We start from the raw sequence: 14595 nt of genomic DNA, 5'->3' as shown, positions 1-14595 counted from the left end.
TGTCTTTAAATACGGTTTTTCTCATTGTTAGAAAAGCAGAATAAATAACAGCAGCTGTGTATTTTAAAATTACGTTGTTAATAAAATCCTGGTACATTTACATAAATGACAACATTAATGTACAATTAACAAAGCATTGTAATATTACAGCAACAAAAGAGGACCTGCATATTTGTACAGATAGCTGGAGCAGCTACTTGAAAATACTTTCCAAGATAAAGCTTTTTGTAATATTTTTCAGGCAGGTCAGTGACAATTTTGAACCCCCTGTATGGCTTTCTCATAATAAATAGGGTTATTGACGCTGGTGATCTTCCGAAGTGGGGGCGTGCCTAAAGCAAGGCTGGGGGTGCCCTGACCAACTGTCTGTCAGCTTGCTGAGTGCAGGCTAGAAACGTTTATCCTTGCGTGCGGTTTGCCTCTCATCTAACTCCTGTAGGAATGAGGCGATGTCAAATTTTGATGGATTTTCTGGGAGATCCCTTCATCTGCCTAAACCGTGTCTATGTTGTGCTTTGGAGCTCGGGCCCAGCTGAGCCTCCTTCTTCCAGTGTGTTTAGTTACCATATTAATTGTTGAATTTCTAAGAAGCAGTAGTTCTCCACTGAGAACTTGGCTTCCTCCTCTCCTTCACCCACCTGTACCGGATGAAAGCATCTTAGCAAATGTTCTTGGTGAGCGCTAACAGAGAGCTGAAGGTCTTTTCCTTAAAGCTGTTGGTAAGAGCAGGGTATGCATTTTTACACAACTAACTGCCTTCCTAGGGCTGGGATTATTTAAAAGGAAGAACCACACACACAAAACACTGCTTCAGACCCAAAACTGTAGGGTGAACTGTCTCCTTTTAGTTCTCCTCGGGCAGCTAGAAGGCAGCCTCCAGTGAGTCCTTCAGGACCAGAACCATCTGTCTGCTGCCAACACGGGAAGAATGTGAATGGTGACCGACCCAGTGGAGGCATCTTGTTTAAGTGCCGCCGCCTAAATGTTAGGCTGCAGCCTGCCAGGGGAACTGGTCAGGTGGGTGCTGTGCCCAGTCCCCCCAGGGCAGCCTGGCTGGGGCTGTGGAAGGGAGACTCGAGCTGCTAATCCCAGCTGGCACCAGGCAAAGAACAAACTCTCCAGCTGTGCGCTCCTCAGGGTCTTAGGGAGACTTTTATTGCTATTTGTTGCTATCGGACTGTTTTTCAGCACAGTGCTAGCTCCTGCTACACCTGAGTCTTTAGTGTCAGGTCTCTCAGAAAGAGGTTTTTATGGTGAAAGTCATGGGGACTATCAAACCTCCGTGGTGAAAGGGCAGATGGTCTTTTTTTCCCCTCAAAATGGATCCAGATTAACAACTAGCACAGTGAAACGTATTAAAAAAAAAACAAAACCAAAAAAACAATTCTCCCCTCCCTGCCCCACGTCTGTTCTTCATAGTAGGTTTAAAGAGGGAGTAAATTCAGATTTAGTATTAGTTTCTACTCAGCTTTGAGCATCTACAAAATCTCTCTCAAGGTGCCAGCAGTTTGGGGGAGGACTTAGGTCAGACCCTCCCGACAGGCACAGACACTGGTGGTTATTACTAGAGCGAAGCGTTTGCGCGCGCCAGCCTTTGCTCAGACGGGTGCCTTGCTGTGCGGGCGGTGTCCGCGGGGTTAGAGAACTCCTTCTACGCAGCCATTTGACGCGTAAAACATTATGCGTATGAACTAGGTGGCTGTTAGGGCGTGTAGGCAGACACTTAAAGACTACATATGAGGTGCTGGGTCTAGGTAAATTGTCTCGCTTCTCTACAGCCCTGCGTTGTGGTTGTTCAAAGGGCAGCGCTGACAGTCTCTTGGGTTCAGGGTCTTCACTTGCGTCCTCAGTTCTTGTTTGCGCTGTGACAGTGTTTCTGTGTCAGTAGTAGCACAGAGAAGCCAGCTCCCCCTCCGTCAGCATCAGCGGGACGAGGCACAGCACGCTTGCCTAGGGGGTATCTCTTGGAGGGGACTTTCAGCAACATCCAGAAGGCAAACAGGAAAGCTGCTGCTCTGCCTGACGACGCATCCCCGTGCAGTTTGAACCAGTTGAACCAGTGCTCCTGCCACTGCCTTGTTCCTGCTTCACACCCTGGAGGTGACGTACACAGAGTGCAGGCGGCTGGCCAGGGCTGTCTGCAAGTCCCGCAGAGGGTCCAGGCCTTGCACTTTGCTGTTCCTGCTGTAGATCAGCTGTTTGAATGAGTCCTGCTCTAGGAGAGAGCTCATGTGTTTGAGGAAGAAGCCTTCGCAAAAAGAGGCTAGTTCAGGCGCGTTGTGAATCTGCAGAGAGAGGAGAACCAGTTAGCCTTTTCTGTATGCCGCAGACCTCAGGGGCGTGCCTGAGCTGCTCCTCATTGCTAATGCTTTTCCCTTTAATATTTTCTAAGACAGAAGGAGGATGGCAGGAAAAGCACTGAATGCAGGACCTCGGCAGAGGCATTCAGGCTCTTTTAATTCCTTCCCCTGCTGGCCTGCTGTTGGCAGAGCTGCTGGCCTGCACTCCAGTCCCTTCCCCTTAAAGGAGCAGAGCAACTGGCTGACGAAGCGGCCAAGATACCTGTTTAGCTGTGCAAGCCAGGAGTTCGTGTGCCGCGACATAAAACTCTGCACTGCCAGATGGTGCGCTCCGCTCGAGGCGGTAAGAGTGTGGTGCATGGGATGTGAGCTTAACCCCTAGAAAAGGGAGCTGAACGTAGGAAAACAAGGATATTGCGCTTCTAAAGCACATTAGGTGGATTTCTGGCTGTGATCTGGTTCCCTTTGCTTCAGAACCAGCTCAGTAAGGGGAGAACAATGAAACCCAAGTTCAGTATTAAGAAGCACTGTATGTGCATGCGCACCCCCTGTTTCTGAGAATTTTGTGCAAATAGTAATTTAAGCAAATTTAGTAAAGGCCAGTAGGCAACGCTCCCTTCCCCCTCTCTACCATTGTGCACCGTTAAATTTTACGTCCTGAAAGAAACCAGTCCAAGTTCCATGGAAAAGAATGACCCAGTGCCAGAGTCAGGAACTGAAAAGGATCAGTGTGACACTGCACGCCAGTAAACATGCACACCATTATCAGCCCCTTTGTCTTTCTGCTTGTCTTCAAGGGATCTGGTCCTGCAAACATCCAGTAGTTATGATTTTCTTGATAATGTGGGTTATTCGCTACAGAGGTGAATATCTGCATCGAACAGTAGGGTTTGTGCTAGGAAAGGGTTTACTACTTAGCTGCTGTGCTACAATCAATTGCCCCTGCTGCTCTGAGGATTTGAGTCTCTTAGGCTTTGCTGGTGTTGCACACACTTACCAGCCTGCTAAGACACCTCTCCCCTGCTCTGTAGGGATCTTGCAGCAATTTCATACATGACTGGTTTAGACAAGAAAACGTATTGGGGCTGTGTAGGACTTCCCAGACTGGAACTGGAATACATCTCACTCGTGGCTGCAGTCAGGGTAGGGTTACCAGCATCACGGTGCCTGCTCTGGGCCTGTTGTATTTAGTTCCCAAAAGGAGGCTGCAGAAAGCACACGCGCTGCTTCATTGTGATTCTGAAACAAGGCAGTTTGGCACCTACCTTTGCATATTTATAGATGTTAACGGAGTTCTCCATGTTGATCGTCTGGGCACAGAGGATTTCACAGTGTCTCTGGAGGCCATCCAGTTGGAACAGGCTGGCAGCCGACAAGAGCTATCAGGGCAAGAGAGAAGCAATTTGAGATCATGAGCCCCGAGAGGCTCAGGGAAGGCACACAGAGCTGATGAGTTCCCCTCTGAACGATCCCCGGCTCCCTGCTCCAACGGCCAAGTCCTCACACCAGACCAGAGAGGCCACTCGGTGCCTCGCTGACACGACAGGCAGATTTCCCCTCTTAGCAAAGCATATTGGTGCTACCTCCTGTCACCCTAACACGAGCCCTAGAGCGCTCAAAGCCCCCTTTCCTCTCCTGAGGAAAAAAAAAATAGTTGTGTGTAATCTTTAGCTTCAAGCTTTAATTTCACGGACTGCTTGTAACTGAGCAGCGTTATTGAACAAGGGCCTGTTTGTGCTGTGGAAGCGCTCTAAGTCCAACCTGAGCGGTACCAGCAGCTGCTCTGCAGAAGGTCAGCTTGAAATCGGTTATTTCTCTACAATTGCAGCCCCTCGGTGTTGGGCTGCTGTGGGCACCAGAGCTGCTGGCTCAGCTGCACCTCTTCTGTGCCCCACTGAATCTCCCTGGACAGAGAGGATGGGCAAAGCAGGCTTCCGCCCAGCGCTGGGCACCAGAAGCACTGTAGTGATTTCCCTCCCTGCCGCCAGCATCTCGGGGATGTAGCAAGACGTAACTGGTAGTTCTCAGTTCCAAACAACGGTGTTTTGAAACTTCAAGCTCGTTTCAAAGTGTGAAGTATGCTCCTGGATTGGAAGCTTTGCCGTTGGCTCCTGGCTTTTCCCCTGCAAGCTTTGTTTATGCCTCAGTGCACTTGGCAAGATTTAGAAGAAACCACGCTCACCTCTAGGATGTCAGTGGTGGGAATTTCCATAGATTCTGTTCCTCCATAGTACAAATACTGCATCAGCATCTGAAATGGGAAGAAGGCCGGGCATGAAGCTGTGGTCACTGGAGGCACAAGGGGCTGCGAACGGCTGCGCTCCCCTTCCCGAGCAGACGGGAATTGCGTGGTACGCTGGCTCTCACCTTTACCCTCGGCTTTTTTCCCTAGTGTTGCAAATCTGCTGCTTTCTAATACACTTTTCTTCCTCGGGCTCTGAAAAGGGTCCTGTTGAGGGTTTTAGGCCGGGGGTGACAGTGTGTCTCTGAGCAACACAAACGTCCTTGTGAAACTGTTCCTTGGATCGGGTTTTGTAAAGCCTTGCAGGCTGGTCACACGCAGAGCTGCCAGCTCGCTGGAGCACTGAAACCGCCACACCACCAGCATGTGTGTCTGGGGGACCTCCCAGCCACTTGGCTCCCCTGCTGTGCTTCTAATCAGCTTCCAGCCCCCCCATCAGGGCTAGAGGAAAAGGCCTAATTGTTTGCAGGGAGAGCAAGAGGCAGCTTCGCTCTTTCATCTGCCTGCGCACCCCCCAGCTCAACTGGTGCCACCTTATCTAGGGAACTACTGGATTTGGTGTTGGGAAGAGAAGTCATTCCAGTGTCCTGGGTGCTGTGGGAGCAGGTGTGGGACTGCACGCTGTGCTTACCGTTTCTAACAGCAGTGGTAACAAATCTGAGCCTTATGTGTATAACGGAATTACAGGGGAGCAAAGCTGCTTTCCAGCAGAGCCAGGAGCAGCACCCTCCATGCACCGTAACTGAGACTGCTGTAGAATGCCATCATCTCCTTAATTCCTCTGATTTTGTTTGCTATCAAATTGTTTAATTCCCTGGAGTATCTCACTGGTTTAATTCTCTTTTATTTGTTGCTCTCTTCAGTGAAGCAAAAGTTTATCTTTAGCAACATCTTTGTTCAATATACTCAGTTACATTTTCTTTTTTCTGTCATGGCCTAAGCTGCAGAATGTGGATGTCATCTGTCTGACACAAAACATGCCTAGGCCCTTTCAAGCAGAAGAAAGATGTTTAGAGTCAACTCCATCCCCTCTGCGTGAGATGACAGTATTGCTGACCGACAGCTTTGCCCCTTCTCTTTGCTTACAGAGGAAAAGGAAAAGCTTCAGTGCTGTAGTGAAACAGTTACCACATATATGGAAACATCATAAAAGCAAAGTGCGATTCTCAGTTCTGAGCCCTTCCTGAAAGGGACACGGCTGACTTACGGTCACCTGACCTGAATTAACGTGGAGCCTGGCAGTCCACCTGCTGTAAATAAGTTTACTTCATGCTTAGCACGGCATGAAAACGGTGCCATAAAAAGTATAAAAATGGTGTCTTAAAAGTCTAAGACTGCTTTCTCTTGCTTTATGGAGGAGTCAGCTGCCTAGTAAGAAAATAAGAATATAGGCTGGAGGTTTCTGTTTTAAGGTTGGTCCTACTGAAAAGTTTGGACAAAGATCAGAACACTCCCGAAATACAGGTGCACTGAAACAAACTCCATCTCTGCTTGTAAATTACCTGTTATATTGGGCCTTGGCTTAGACTTAGCTTCCAAGTACATGAAAAGATGAAAAGGTAGAGTAAGTTACATACCTTGAAAATATTGTATTTCATATCGCTGATTTCAACAGTCTTGCTGCCGTGGCCGTCGTGCTCTGTTTTATTGGTCATTAGCGTCTTAAACCTGAGAACAATTTTAATAGATTTCTGTATTAGTGCATCACATACCTGTTACCTGCTGACAAACAGCCTAAGCCAGGGGAAAATAAAGAGCCTTCCCTGCTCTTGAAAACTGAAACATTTCTTTCAATTTAATGACAGTTAGTTTAGAACTTCAGGGACAACTTAACCTGTAAGTTGCTTGGGTCTGATCCAATCCCACCCTGTAATAGTTGCAAAACGCTGTTCCTGTGCCAGTAACAGGGAACGAAACTAATAACTGCCAGTGTACCGGGTCAGGGTGAGAGCTGCAGGCACTGCAGAGCAGTGAGCTCCACGGGCAGGAATGGAAAGGCAGGGCTGGATATGTACGCCCAGGTTTTTAGGGATGATTCTCGTTGGTTTATGTCAGCAGGGCTCTGGGAATCTCTACCACTTACTAGGAGTGGCTGGAACTACTCTTCTATTATTAACAGTAGCACAGGAGATGTGGGGTTTGGTCCTGCAGACCTGGATTATGGTCTGTAGTCCGTACCCTTGGCAGCTGCCTTCCTGCAGTGACTGAGTGAGAGCCAGTCATGCGCATCAGAGACCAGACCTTCCTTTAACATGTGGCTGTGGAAGGCAACTCACCTGTTAGATGCAGTAACCAGCAGAACTTTGTGTGCATAAAATAGTTTTCCTTCTACTAAGAAAGTCACATCAGACATTTCTTTATTGTTTAGAAAGTGAGGATCTGTTAGGGTAAGAAAAAAAGAGGGTGAATGCTTTTTGAAACTGTGGATGCTTTAAAAAAAAAAAAGTCCCAAGAACTTGACTGTTCAGGTGAGCGCCTTACCGAGCCGAGCTGGCAGTGTCTTTCGGATTTCGGGAATGCTGGGTATGGGACTGCTGCCGTAGCAGTGGGTGAAGATGGAGGCAAGCTGCTGATTGATAGAGTCGTTCTGTAAGGAGGACGGAACAGGTATTGTCAGTCAGCACTTGGCATCGAACAGGTTTCAGACACGCTGTAATAGTTCATCAGGCTTACAGCAACTGCGCTCTGCAGGAATTCTCTCAGCGACAGTTTACGGGACAGCCTTCCTCGAGGGAGAAAGGCCGTCAGCCAAAGCTCACCCTTCGCCTCTCTGTAACAGGTGAGCCCTCAGGCGTGTTCTCAGCAAGATTTGATTCACGACACGAGCTGAATGTCAGATTGGGTTTAGTAGCCAGTTCTCTCTCTTGCTTTTCGTTTAACGGACTGTTACAATCTTAAGTTGCAGTGACCAGTTAAGGGAGGTACTGAGAGGAGCTGTGTACACTCCTCAGCTTCCCCCGCCTTGTGTGTTACAGATGTGTCCCGCCTGCAGTCAGAGGGCAGGCATCCCCCTCTAACACGGAAGGCAGCAGCTTCGGGGGGGAGAACACAGTAGAGACTGGGTGAGCTTATCTGCAAAATGGGACAGCCACGCTATAATGCCATGGATCAAATCTGGTCTAGACATGCCTCGCAAAGCAATGTAAAAACAGTCATAGGAACCTTTAAATAAAATGTAGAAGGAAAATGTCACTGAACAAAAACATTGTTCAGAAAACTCCTAGAAGACACTCTTGAGAGAACCTGAACCCCCCAGTACTGTATTGGTAACTCTTCCTGTCACATTCACATGGTTTCATAAGGCGGTTGCTGGGTTGGACGTTAACAGAATAGCTTTCCCTTCTATTGAAACAAATGCCTTCGCTGCGAGGGCCGCATATGAGTTTAGATAAACGCTGCTGGGAACATTTTCATGCGAAAACTCTTTAGGGCCCCTGCATAGGCATTCCCTTGTTCTTGTGCGCTACCTCCTACAACAGCAAAACCCAAACATGACCTTGATACTGTTACAAAACTAATAATTACTTTGCTGGTTTTAAGGATGTCAAACATGAGCTGCAACCCTTCGTTAACCAGTTCTTCATTATAGTCCTCCTCTTTAATGGTGACAAATTCCCGTAAGAGGGTCTGTACGACTGAGTAACGAGACTGGTAGAAGGTTGTCCGCAGTGACTCGATCCACACGTGGAGTTTCCATGGGACTCCTGTAGCGACAGCAAAAAGGACAGTGAAAGATGGTCATTGCTGAAGCACCTGTGAGTAGACTGTCCTGCTGCTATTACTAACACCTTGCAGCACCGAAGCATATCTTTACCTACATCCTAACAGCAGATACATTTTTTGTCTTGATATGAAAGATGACTGAACTGGGTCGTTGACAGATTGATTTATCTGCAGCAAAGGATTGGTACCGGGACCCTAAGCTGGAACTGTAGCTGACTTGTTGAGGACCAGAGACTCCCTGTTGTGTACTTAGCTTCATGATTAGTCAGAACTACAAAATAAATCTGAACTGTGCTTGTTAGAATATATAACCATACACAAACATGGCATGAAGTCTTTTCTCCTGGTTACCAGATCAGTAGGGATTTGGAAAAAAAAAATTAGAAAACCTAAATTGTAAGGAGCCTTAAACACTTTTGTATCTAATTTAGACAGGTGGTTCCCATAAGCTTGGGACAGCTTTGCAGATGGAGTTACATATTCTTCTCCAAGTGAAAGGGGCAGAGGAAAAATTTTTTTTTACACCTTAAATGTGCACAATGCTTAAAACCAAACGCCCTACCAAGTGCCCTGAGCTCCATGGTGATGTCCACGTAGCCGTGCTCAGCACTGTAATACATGGCCTCCTGCAGAGCCTTCGTCCTTGTTTTACACAGCCTGACTTGCCCCTCGCTGGAGCTGCCCTGGCTGGAGGTGTCACTCTCCACTCCCTCGGCTAAAATCTCCTCCAGTGAGAGGACGTCTCCCTTCAGTTGCTGCGGCTGGGTCAGCAGCTTGCGCAGAACATTCCTGAGGAAGAAGAAGAGAGAGCTCTTATTAATAAATATCAACAATTCAGACAAGAACTATGGTGATTTGGCTTTAGGGGTCTGGCTTATAAATAATAATCCCCTTCCCAAAGACAGACAGCTGGCAACATGGAGCAGCATTTAAACCGCTTGTTCTTCCCTATCCCACGGGCTAGAAATTGATGCCCTGGTCGCAAGGGCAAAGGCATAGAACATGCTCCTGGCACCTTCGTGGTACCTGGGAATACCTCAGCGCTGGGGCAGGCTGGCTCTGGATCACGGTCTGTGCTTTGGCATAGAAGCACGCGCCCTTCTGCCAGCCACCAGTAGGGTAACATCTTAAAGTGCTGAACTAAGATTTACCCAGACTATCTGTTAGAACTCTTGCCATTTTCCCCAGTGACCATCTTCAAGTACTGTTATGCTGTTTTAGTCAGACCCGCTTCCTCTATCAGTAAATAGAAACCATAAAAAAATGATAGTTCTGCATCCCTAAATCCAGGGAGAATGTTTTTATTTTTTTTTGGTTTGGCATTTCACACAGCCGCTGCAAGCAAGAGGCTTTCTTGTGTCCAGCCAGGTTGGAAAGTTTGTGTTGCTGGCGTCCCTGCAACAGCTGCGGCCATCTGCAGCAGCCATTCCCCAGCCGAGCCCTGGGCTGCGATGCTGAACTGCCGCTAGCCGGTGCTCTCCTGGCACCCGTGCCGCTCAGTGTGACTAAAGCCAGAGAACTCTGTGCTTCAGGCTCCCCCTGCCCTAGCCGCCTGGAGAACAAGCCGTGAGTGTCACGGTTTGCATGGTTAGATGTTGCAGAAGATTGTGGGAGGGGAACAGAATCGGGAACAGAACAGTGTCTGCGTCGTTTTACACTGTAAATAACTGCATGAGGCCGTTCCAGCTCTGCAGAGTTTGGGCCTCATTTGAGCTTGGGGTACTTTTCCCTGGCGTATCCAGATGTGTGATGTACCTGGAGGTGTGCTGGCACCACGGTAAAGCACAGCTGTGTTCAAGCAAGGTAGCTACTATTTCAGGTGCCACTGGAAGGACCAGCTGTGCGGCTGTAAGACCCTGCAGGTATCTCTCAGCCCATCTACACGGGTGGTTTCAGGGCTGTTTTAATTGGCTCGTTATGCTAGCATTTTTTTCTGGGAACAGAAGGATTTCTGGATGAGTTTGTAAGGAATGTCTTGTTTCTAAATTACTACCCTGAAAACGGGGCTGGAAAACCCAGCCTGGCTTTTCAGCATTTTAATGACTGACCTCTTGGTCAGCCATCTAAAAAACCAGAGATGCAGCCAACCAAATCCTGCTGCAGATTATTTTTGCCACCTTAACGCAATTAGATTCTGTCTGAGAACACAAACTACAATCTCATAACCTACCCACAACTGGAACTCGGCCTGCTCGTATATGGCCTACAACCAGCTCCTGCTCACTCCTAGTGCTACAGAGCTAGACCAGTAAATGAGACAATTAAGAAAAATCAAACAAAGATCTCTCTGTTGTATTTTGTGCTTTTGACTAAAATATAACCCCTTTGATAAAAGTTACAGTTGCTGAATAATGAAAGTGTTGCATAATTTTTTCTCAAAGGGATGTAACAGAGAGCAACTACCAGTGTAAAGTATCTTTCCGTTCCCCAGAGTGCCTAAAAGGCACCGCCTGCCTCAGAATTGGGATGGTCTGAGACAAACAAACAATGGCTGGCTGCTGTCAGAAGAGTCTTACACCATCCGCTGACCTGCACACCCAAGGGTTTGCGCTAAGGCAGCTAACGAAGTCACGCAGGAATACCTACAGTGATAGCCTCCAGCAAAGAAACCTGTTCTGAACGCGAGCGGAGCTTTACCTGTGCCCATGTGCAGCTGAGTGACTGAAGCAGTTCATGTCTTCGTGAAGCGAAGACGACATACCGTTGACTTCCAACATACTCAGGAGAGGATCAGCACCCCTGCTTAGCAATAAGCTGACCAACTCATAGTTCCCTAGGAAAAAATGGCCAGAAACACACTGATGAGTCCATGTCTGTTACCTCTTTGAAAGCACTCTAACTTCTGTTACCAACTATGGCTTTCAGAGCATCCTGCAAGCACGCTTGGGCTTCCTAACCCCCCGGGACAGCAGCCGAATCACGGAGCACACACATTACTGATCACCCACATGTAACTACAGGTAGAATGGAAAGAGAATTAAACTGGTCTGGTGCCTTCACTACACACCAGCAGAGACGTATGCAAGCAGTTTAACTAGGATCAGAGCCTCGGCTGCTCAGTTGGTAGATGAGGCCAGAAGGGAGCTGCTCTGTGCTCCGCTTGCTGACCGCAGCTTCATAAACCTGTCCTGCTGACAAAGGGTATTGGTGTTCAGCCAGGCCCCCTTCCACTGCTTCCATTAGGTGTATCTGAGTGGTGGCAAGAGACCCAGACCCATGAGTGTCACTGGGAAGGGTGTCGGCTGTTTTTTATCCCTTCCATAAAGTTTGGAGCAGAGCAAGCCTGAGACTTGTCTTCATAAATGCTCAAAAACAAAGCAGAGAGAGATTAAGGGAAAGAGCAAAACCAGAGGTGAAACGTGTTGAAAAACAACAGGTACTTTTAGGCTAGCACAGACTTGTCCACAGAATGCTAATCTCATCTCATGACAGTTAGGTAGAAGAAATGCAGAATTTTACTTGTATTTAATGAATTAATAAAACAACTTTCTTTATATAGCAGTTATTTTTCCCCAGGCTGAATTTAAACTTGCTAATTTTTGCATCTGGAAGTTACTTAGATCCACGACATGCCTGGACTAGACAGTAGCTGGTTTATGTTTCTTGACAGTGCCCTGTGTGAAGGCGCTGTTTCAGCTTTACTACAGAGGCCGCTGGCAGGAGGTAAGTGTTGGGACTAGTTGCAAAAGCAGACGCTCGTTTAGTGCCCGTCAAGCTCTGGCCATGTGACAACAGCTGTTAGTCGCTGCCAACCTGGACGAGGTTCCTACTAGTGTTTTAGAAATGAAAAAAATGCTGACTGTGTAGCAGGCTGTCGCTGTGCTACCTGTTTGGTGGCTTTACCATACCCACAGCACCCTGGAAGGCAGTGCAAAGTGACTCCTAATGCGAGCTACGGGCACCAGACCCACGGTGGATGGGCTGCGGTTATCCTGTGGTACAGGAGATAAAGGGGTGCTGAGGCGGCACGGTGCTTACCTGCTGCTGAAGCCAGCTGAAGAGGAGTCTCGGCGTAGTTGTCTTCTCCACTGTTAACAGCAGAGCCCTCAACGTGGGCACCAGCATCCAAGAGCAGCTGCAACAGACACATGGAAGACAAGGAGTTGAGAAAAGAGCAATTCAGAAAGACAAAACAGAAGAGGCTGTGTGTTAGAAAGTAAAACCAGCAGATTCATAGCGAGGAGTGCGTGCACACAAAGGGACCAGCTCAAAGGCTAAAGCAAAATGTCTATTATAAGGCAAATTTCTCTTGCATTTCCTCGCTCAGCCTAGGGCTAAAGTCTCCACATGAATGTCAATTTGGAGTTTTCTCATTTTCTTCTGCTGTACTGCGCTTTCAATATTGAGTTTATGCTGGAAAGGTGCTCAGCTGGCAGCTTGGAGAACACTTTTTTTTTTTAATCTCCTTTATGAACATGATTTTGCAATTGTAATTTCCCACCACCAAAGAGCCCTGCAATCAGAGCTGCTCTTCCGTGCAGGAAGTCCATCTGATTTAGTTTCAAGCTGTGTGCAGGAAACGGGGTTCCTCCAGGGAATTAGCCCTGGAGGCCACACATACCTCTTGGCCTCAGCCCCCCTGGAGCCAGGCGGCCCAGCAGCTGCACTCATTTGCCACACACAGAACCTGCTTTCACTGAGCGCACCCAGCTGCTCGCAGGGGAAATTTCCCTCCTCCTGGAGGAAGGGGGAAAGGTTACAACATGAGGGGGACCCGTTATAGCCAAGCAGGGCTGGCAGGCAGCACGGGGCACCCATAGCATGACTGGTGGGTGCTGCCCCTGGAGGTTCCTCCCCTGGGTGCAGCAGTCCAGCTGGCTGTACCTGTAAGGGTGGCACAGTTTAAGAGTTTCAGCCATCCCCAATTAGTGATGACCTTGGCCTTGTAACAAACAGCGTATACATTTGCATTTTTAGCATAAAACTTTTTGCAGAGCACAACTGCTGGTTCATGTCTCTCTTCAGGTGACAGCTATTCTATGCAGGTATTGCATGGCAGACCTGCACTGGAAAGGCGGTTTTATACACTGATTTCAGCAAAAGCTGAAATCTGCCCTTTTAATAATAGCTGCTGAATAAAAAAAAAAGTGTCATCTTTAGAAGTTTTAACCAAAATAAAAGAAACAAGCATTGTGGGTAATGCCATCTAACACGAGCAAAGAGCATTTTGATATGCTTGGCTACATCTCCTGGGAGAATCACACTCTTATCTCACATGCAAATTAAGGCTGTCCAACCTCTGTAACACCAGAGGCTGCCCTGGCAATTTGCCAGGTGGAACCTAATCTTTGTAATTATGTAAAAATGTACACAAACAAAAAAAAAAATGAGCGTGTGCAGCCTCCATTTGCTTACTTTTTTCTTCTTCCCCACCCTTTCAGCAGAAGGGAAATTAAATTCACCAGCAATCGACTTATCTGCTGTGATCAGTTTTGAATTCCTCTTGACACTCGGGTAGGATTTTCAGGATTCCACCCCATCCTGCTGCCCTCTGCATTAATTCCACAGAAAAGGGAGCAGGGAGGATGCGAAAAGTTCAACTCCCAGGAGAGATTAAGTCTTGTTCATGCAATTCTCAAGGATTATAAAGGAAGTTACAGATGATTTGCTGCCATTAGAGCAGAAATATTAGAGCAGAAATCAGCATACACTGAATTTTTGCACATGTAAATTTATAAACCAATTAACATCTAATGTCAGGAAGCACCCTGATCAAGCAGTCTACCCATGACCACTCCACATGAAGCACTAGTTCATCTAATATCAAAGAAATTAATTGTGCAGTATTGTTCTGGAAGTGGTAAGCCTTGGACCAACACTGAAACTGAAGGAAAATAAGGAAACGTACTGTGTTTTGTTATCAAGACCTTGCTAGAAATTATGTCATCAATTCACAGGTCCCCAAGAAAAGCATCGGTTATATTCTCCTTATTTTCGAACCATGCAGTTTTTCATGGGTTTTAGAGGGCTGCCACCACAAACTGCAGATGGAGCCCGTGCTGTGCCCCAGAAGCCTGACAGCCAGGGTGCTGCCCAGTGCTGGCAGAGATGCCTGACTGGGGATCTCCTCCGCTTACCTGAACCACAGAGATGTGCCCATGTAACACAGCAAAGGTGAGAGCAGTCCAGTGCCGGCTGTCGGGATGGACCGAAGGGTATCGTGGAGAGGTACTGGGAACCTGGGAGAAAGGATCCGGGTGGTTATTCACCACTGCAGCCTCTCTCTGTCTTAATCTTTAGACTTGTACATAACTGCCTTTTTTCTTCCTAAGTGACAACCCAAGGGAACAGTAACCTACGCCACTCAGAGAACACTGCTAGCACTAGTCA

The 14595-nt window shown here is 47.6% G+C and overlaps 1 protein-coding gene across 6 annotated transcripts in view; it reads right to left on the bottom strand.

Moving 5' to 3' along the window:
* The window catches only part of ABTB2 (ankyrin repeat and BTB domain containing 2), a 155817-nt gene continuing 141222 nt past the window's right edge, over positions 1-14595 (bottom strand). For all 6 annotated transcript variants that reach the window (XM_055721552.1, XM_055721554.1, XM_055721551.1 and 3 more), the window contains 11 exons: positions 14343-14444; positions 12244-12340; positions 10903-11038; positions 8828-9054; positions 8068-8246; positions 7024-7129; positions 6819-6921; positions 6120-6210; positions 4483-4551; positions 3566-3679; positions 1-2285 (listed from right to left, as the gene is read on the bottom strand). In XM_055721552.1, the coding sequence (XP_055577527.1) occupies positions 2088-2285; positions 3566-3679; positions 4483-4551; positions 6120-6210; positions 6819-6921; positions 7024-7129; positions 8068-8246; positions 8828-9054; positions 10903-11038; positions 12244-12340; positions 14343-14444 (1422 nt within the window). In that variant the 3' untranslated portion in view covers positions 1-2087. The remainder of the gene's footprint in view (positions 2286-3565; positions 3680-4482; positions 4552-6119; positions 6211-6818; positions 6922-7023; positions 7130-8067; positions 8247-8827; positions 9055-10902; positions 11039-12243; positions 12341-14342; positions 14445-14595) is intronic.

Source organism: Falco cherrug, chromosome 10 (genome assembly GCF_023634085.1).
Source record: "Falco cherrug isolate bFalChe1 chromosome 10, bFalChe1.pri, whole genome shotgun sequence".
Taxonomy (NCBI): domain Eukaryota; kingdom Metazoa; phylum Chordata; class Aves; order Falconiformes; family Falconidae; genus Falco; species Falco cherrug.
This window is presented reverse-complemented; position numbering and strand designations above follow the sequence as displayed.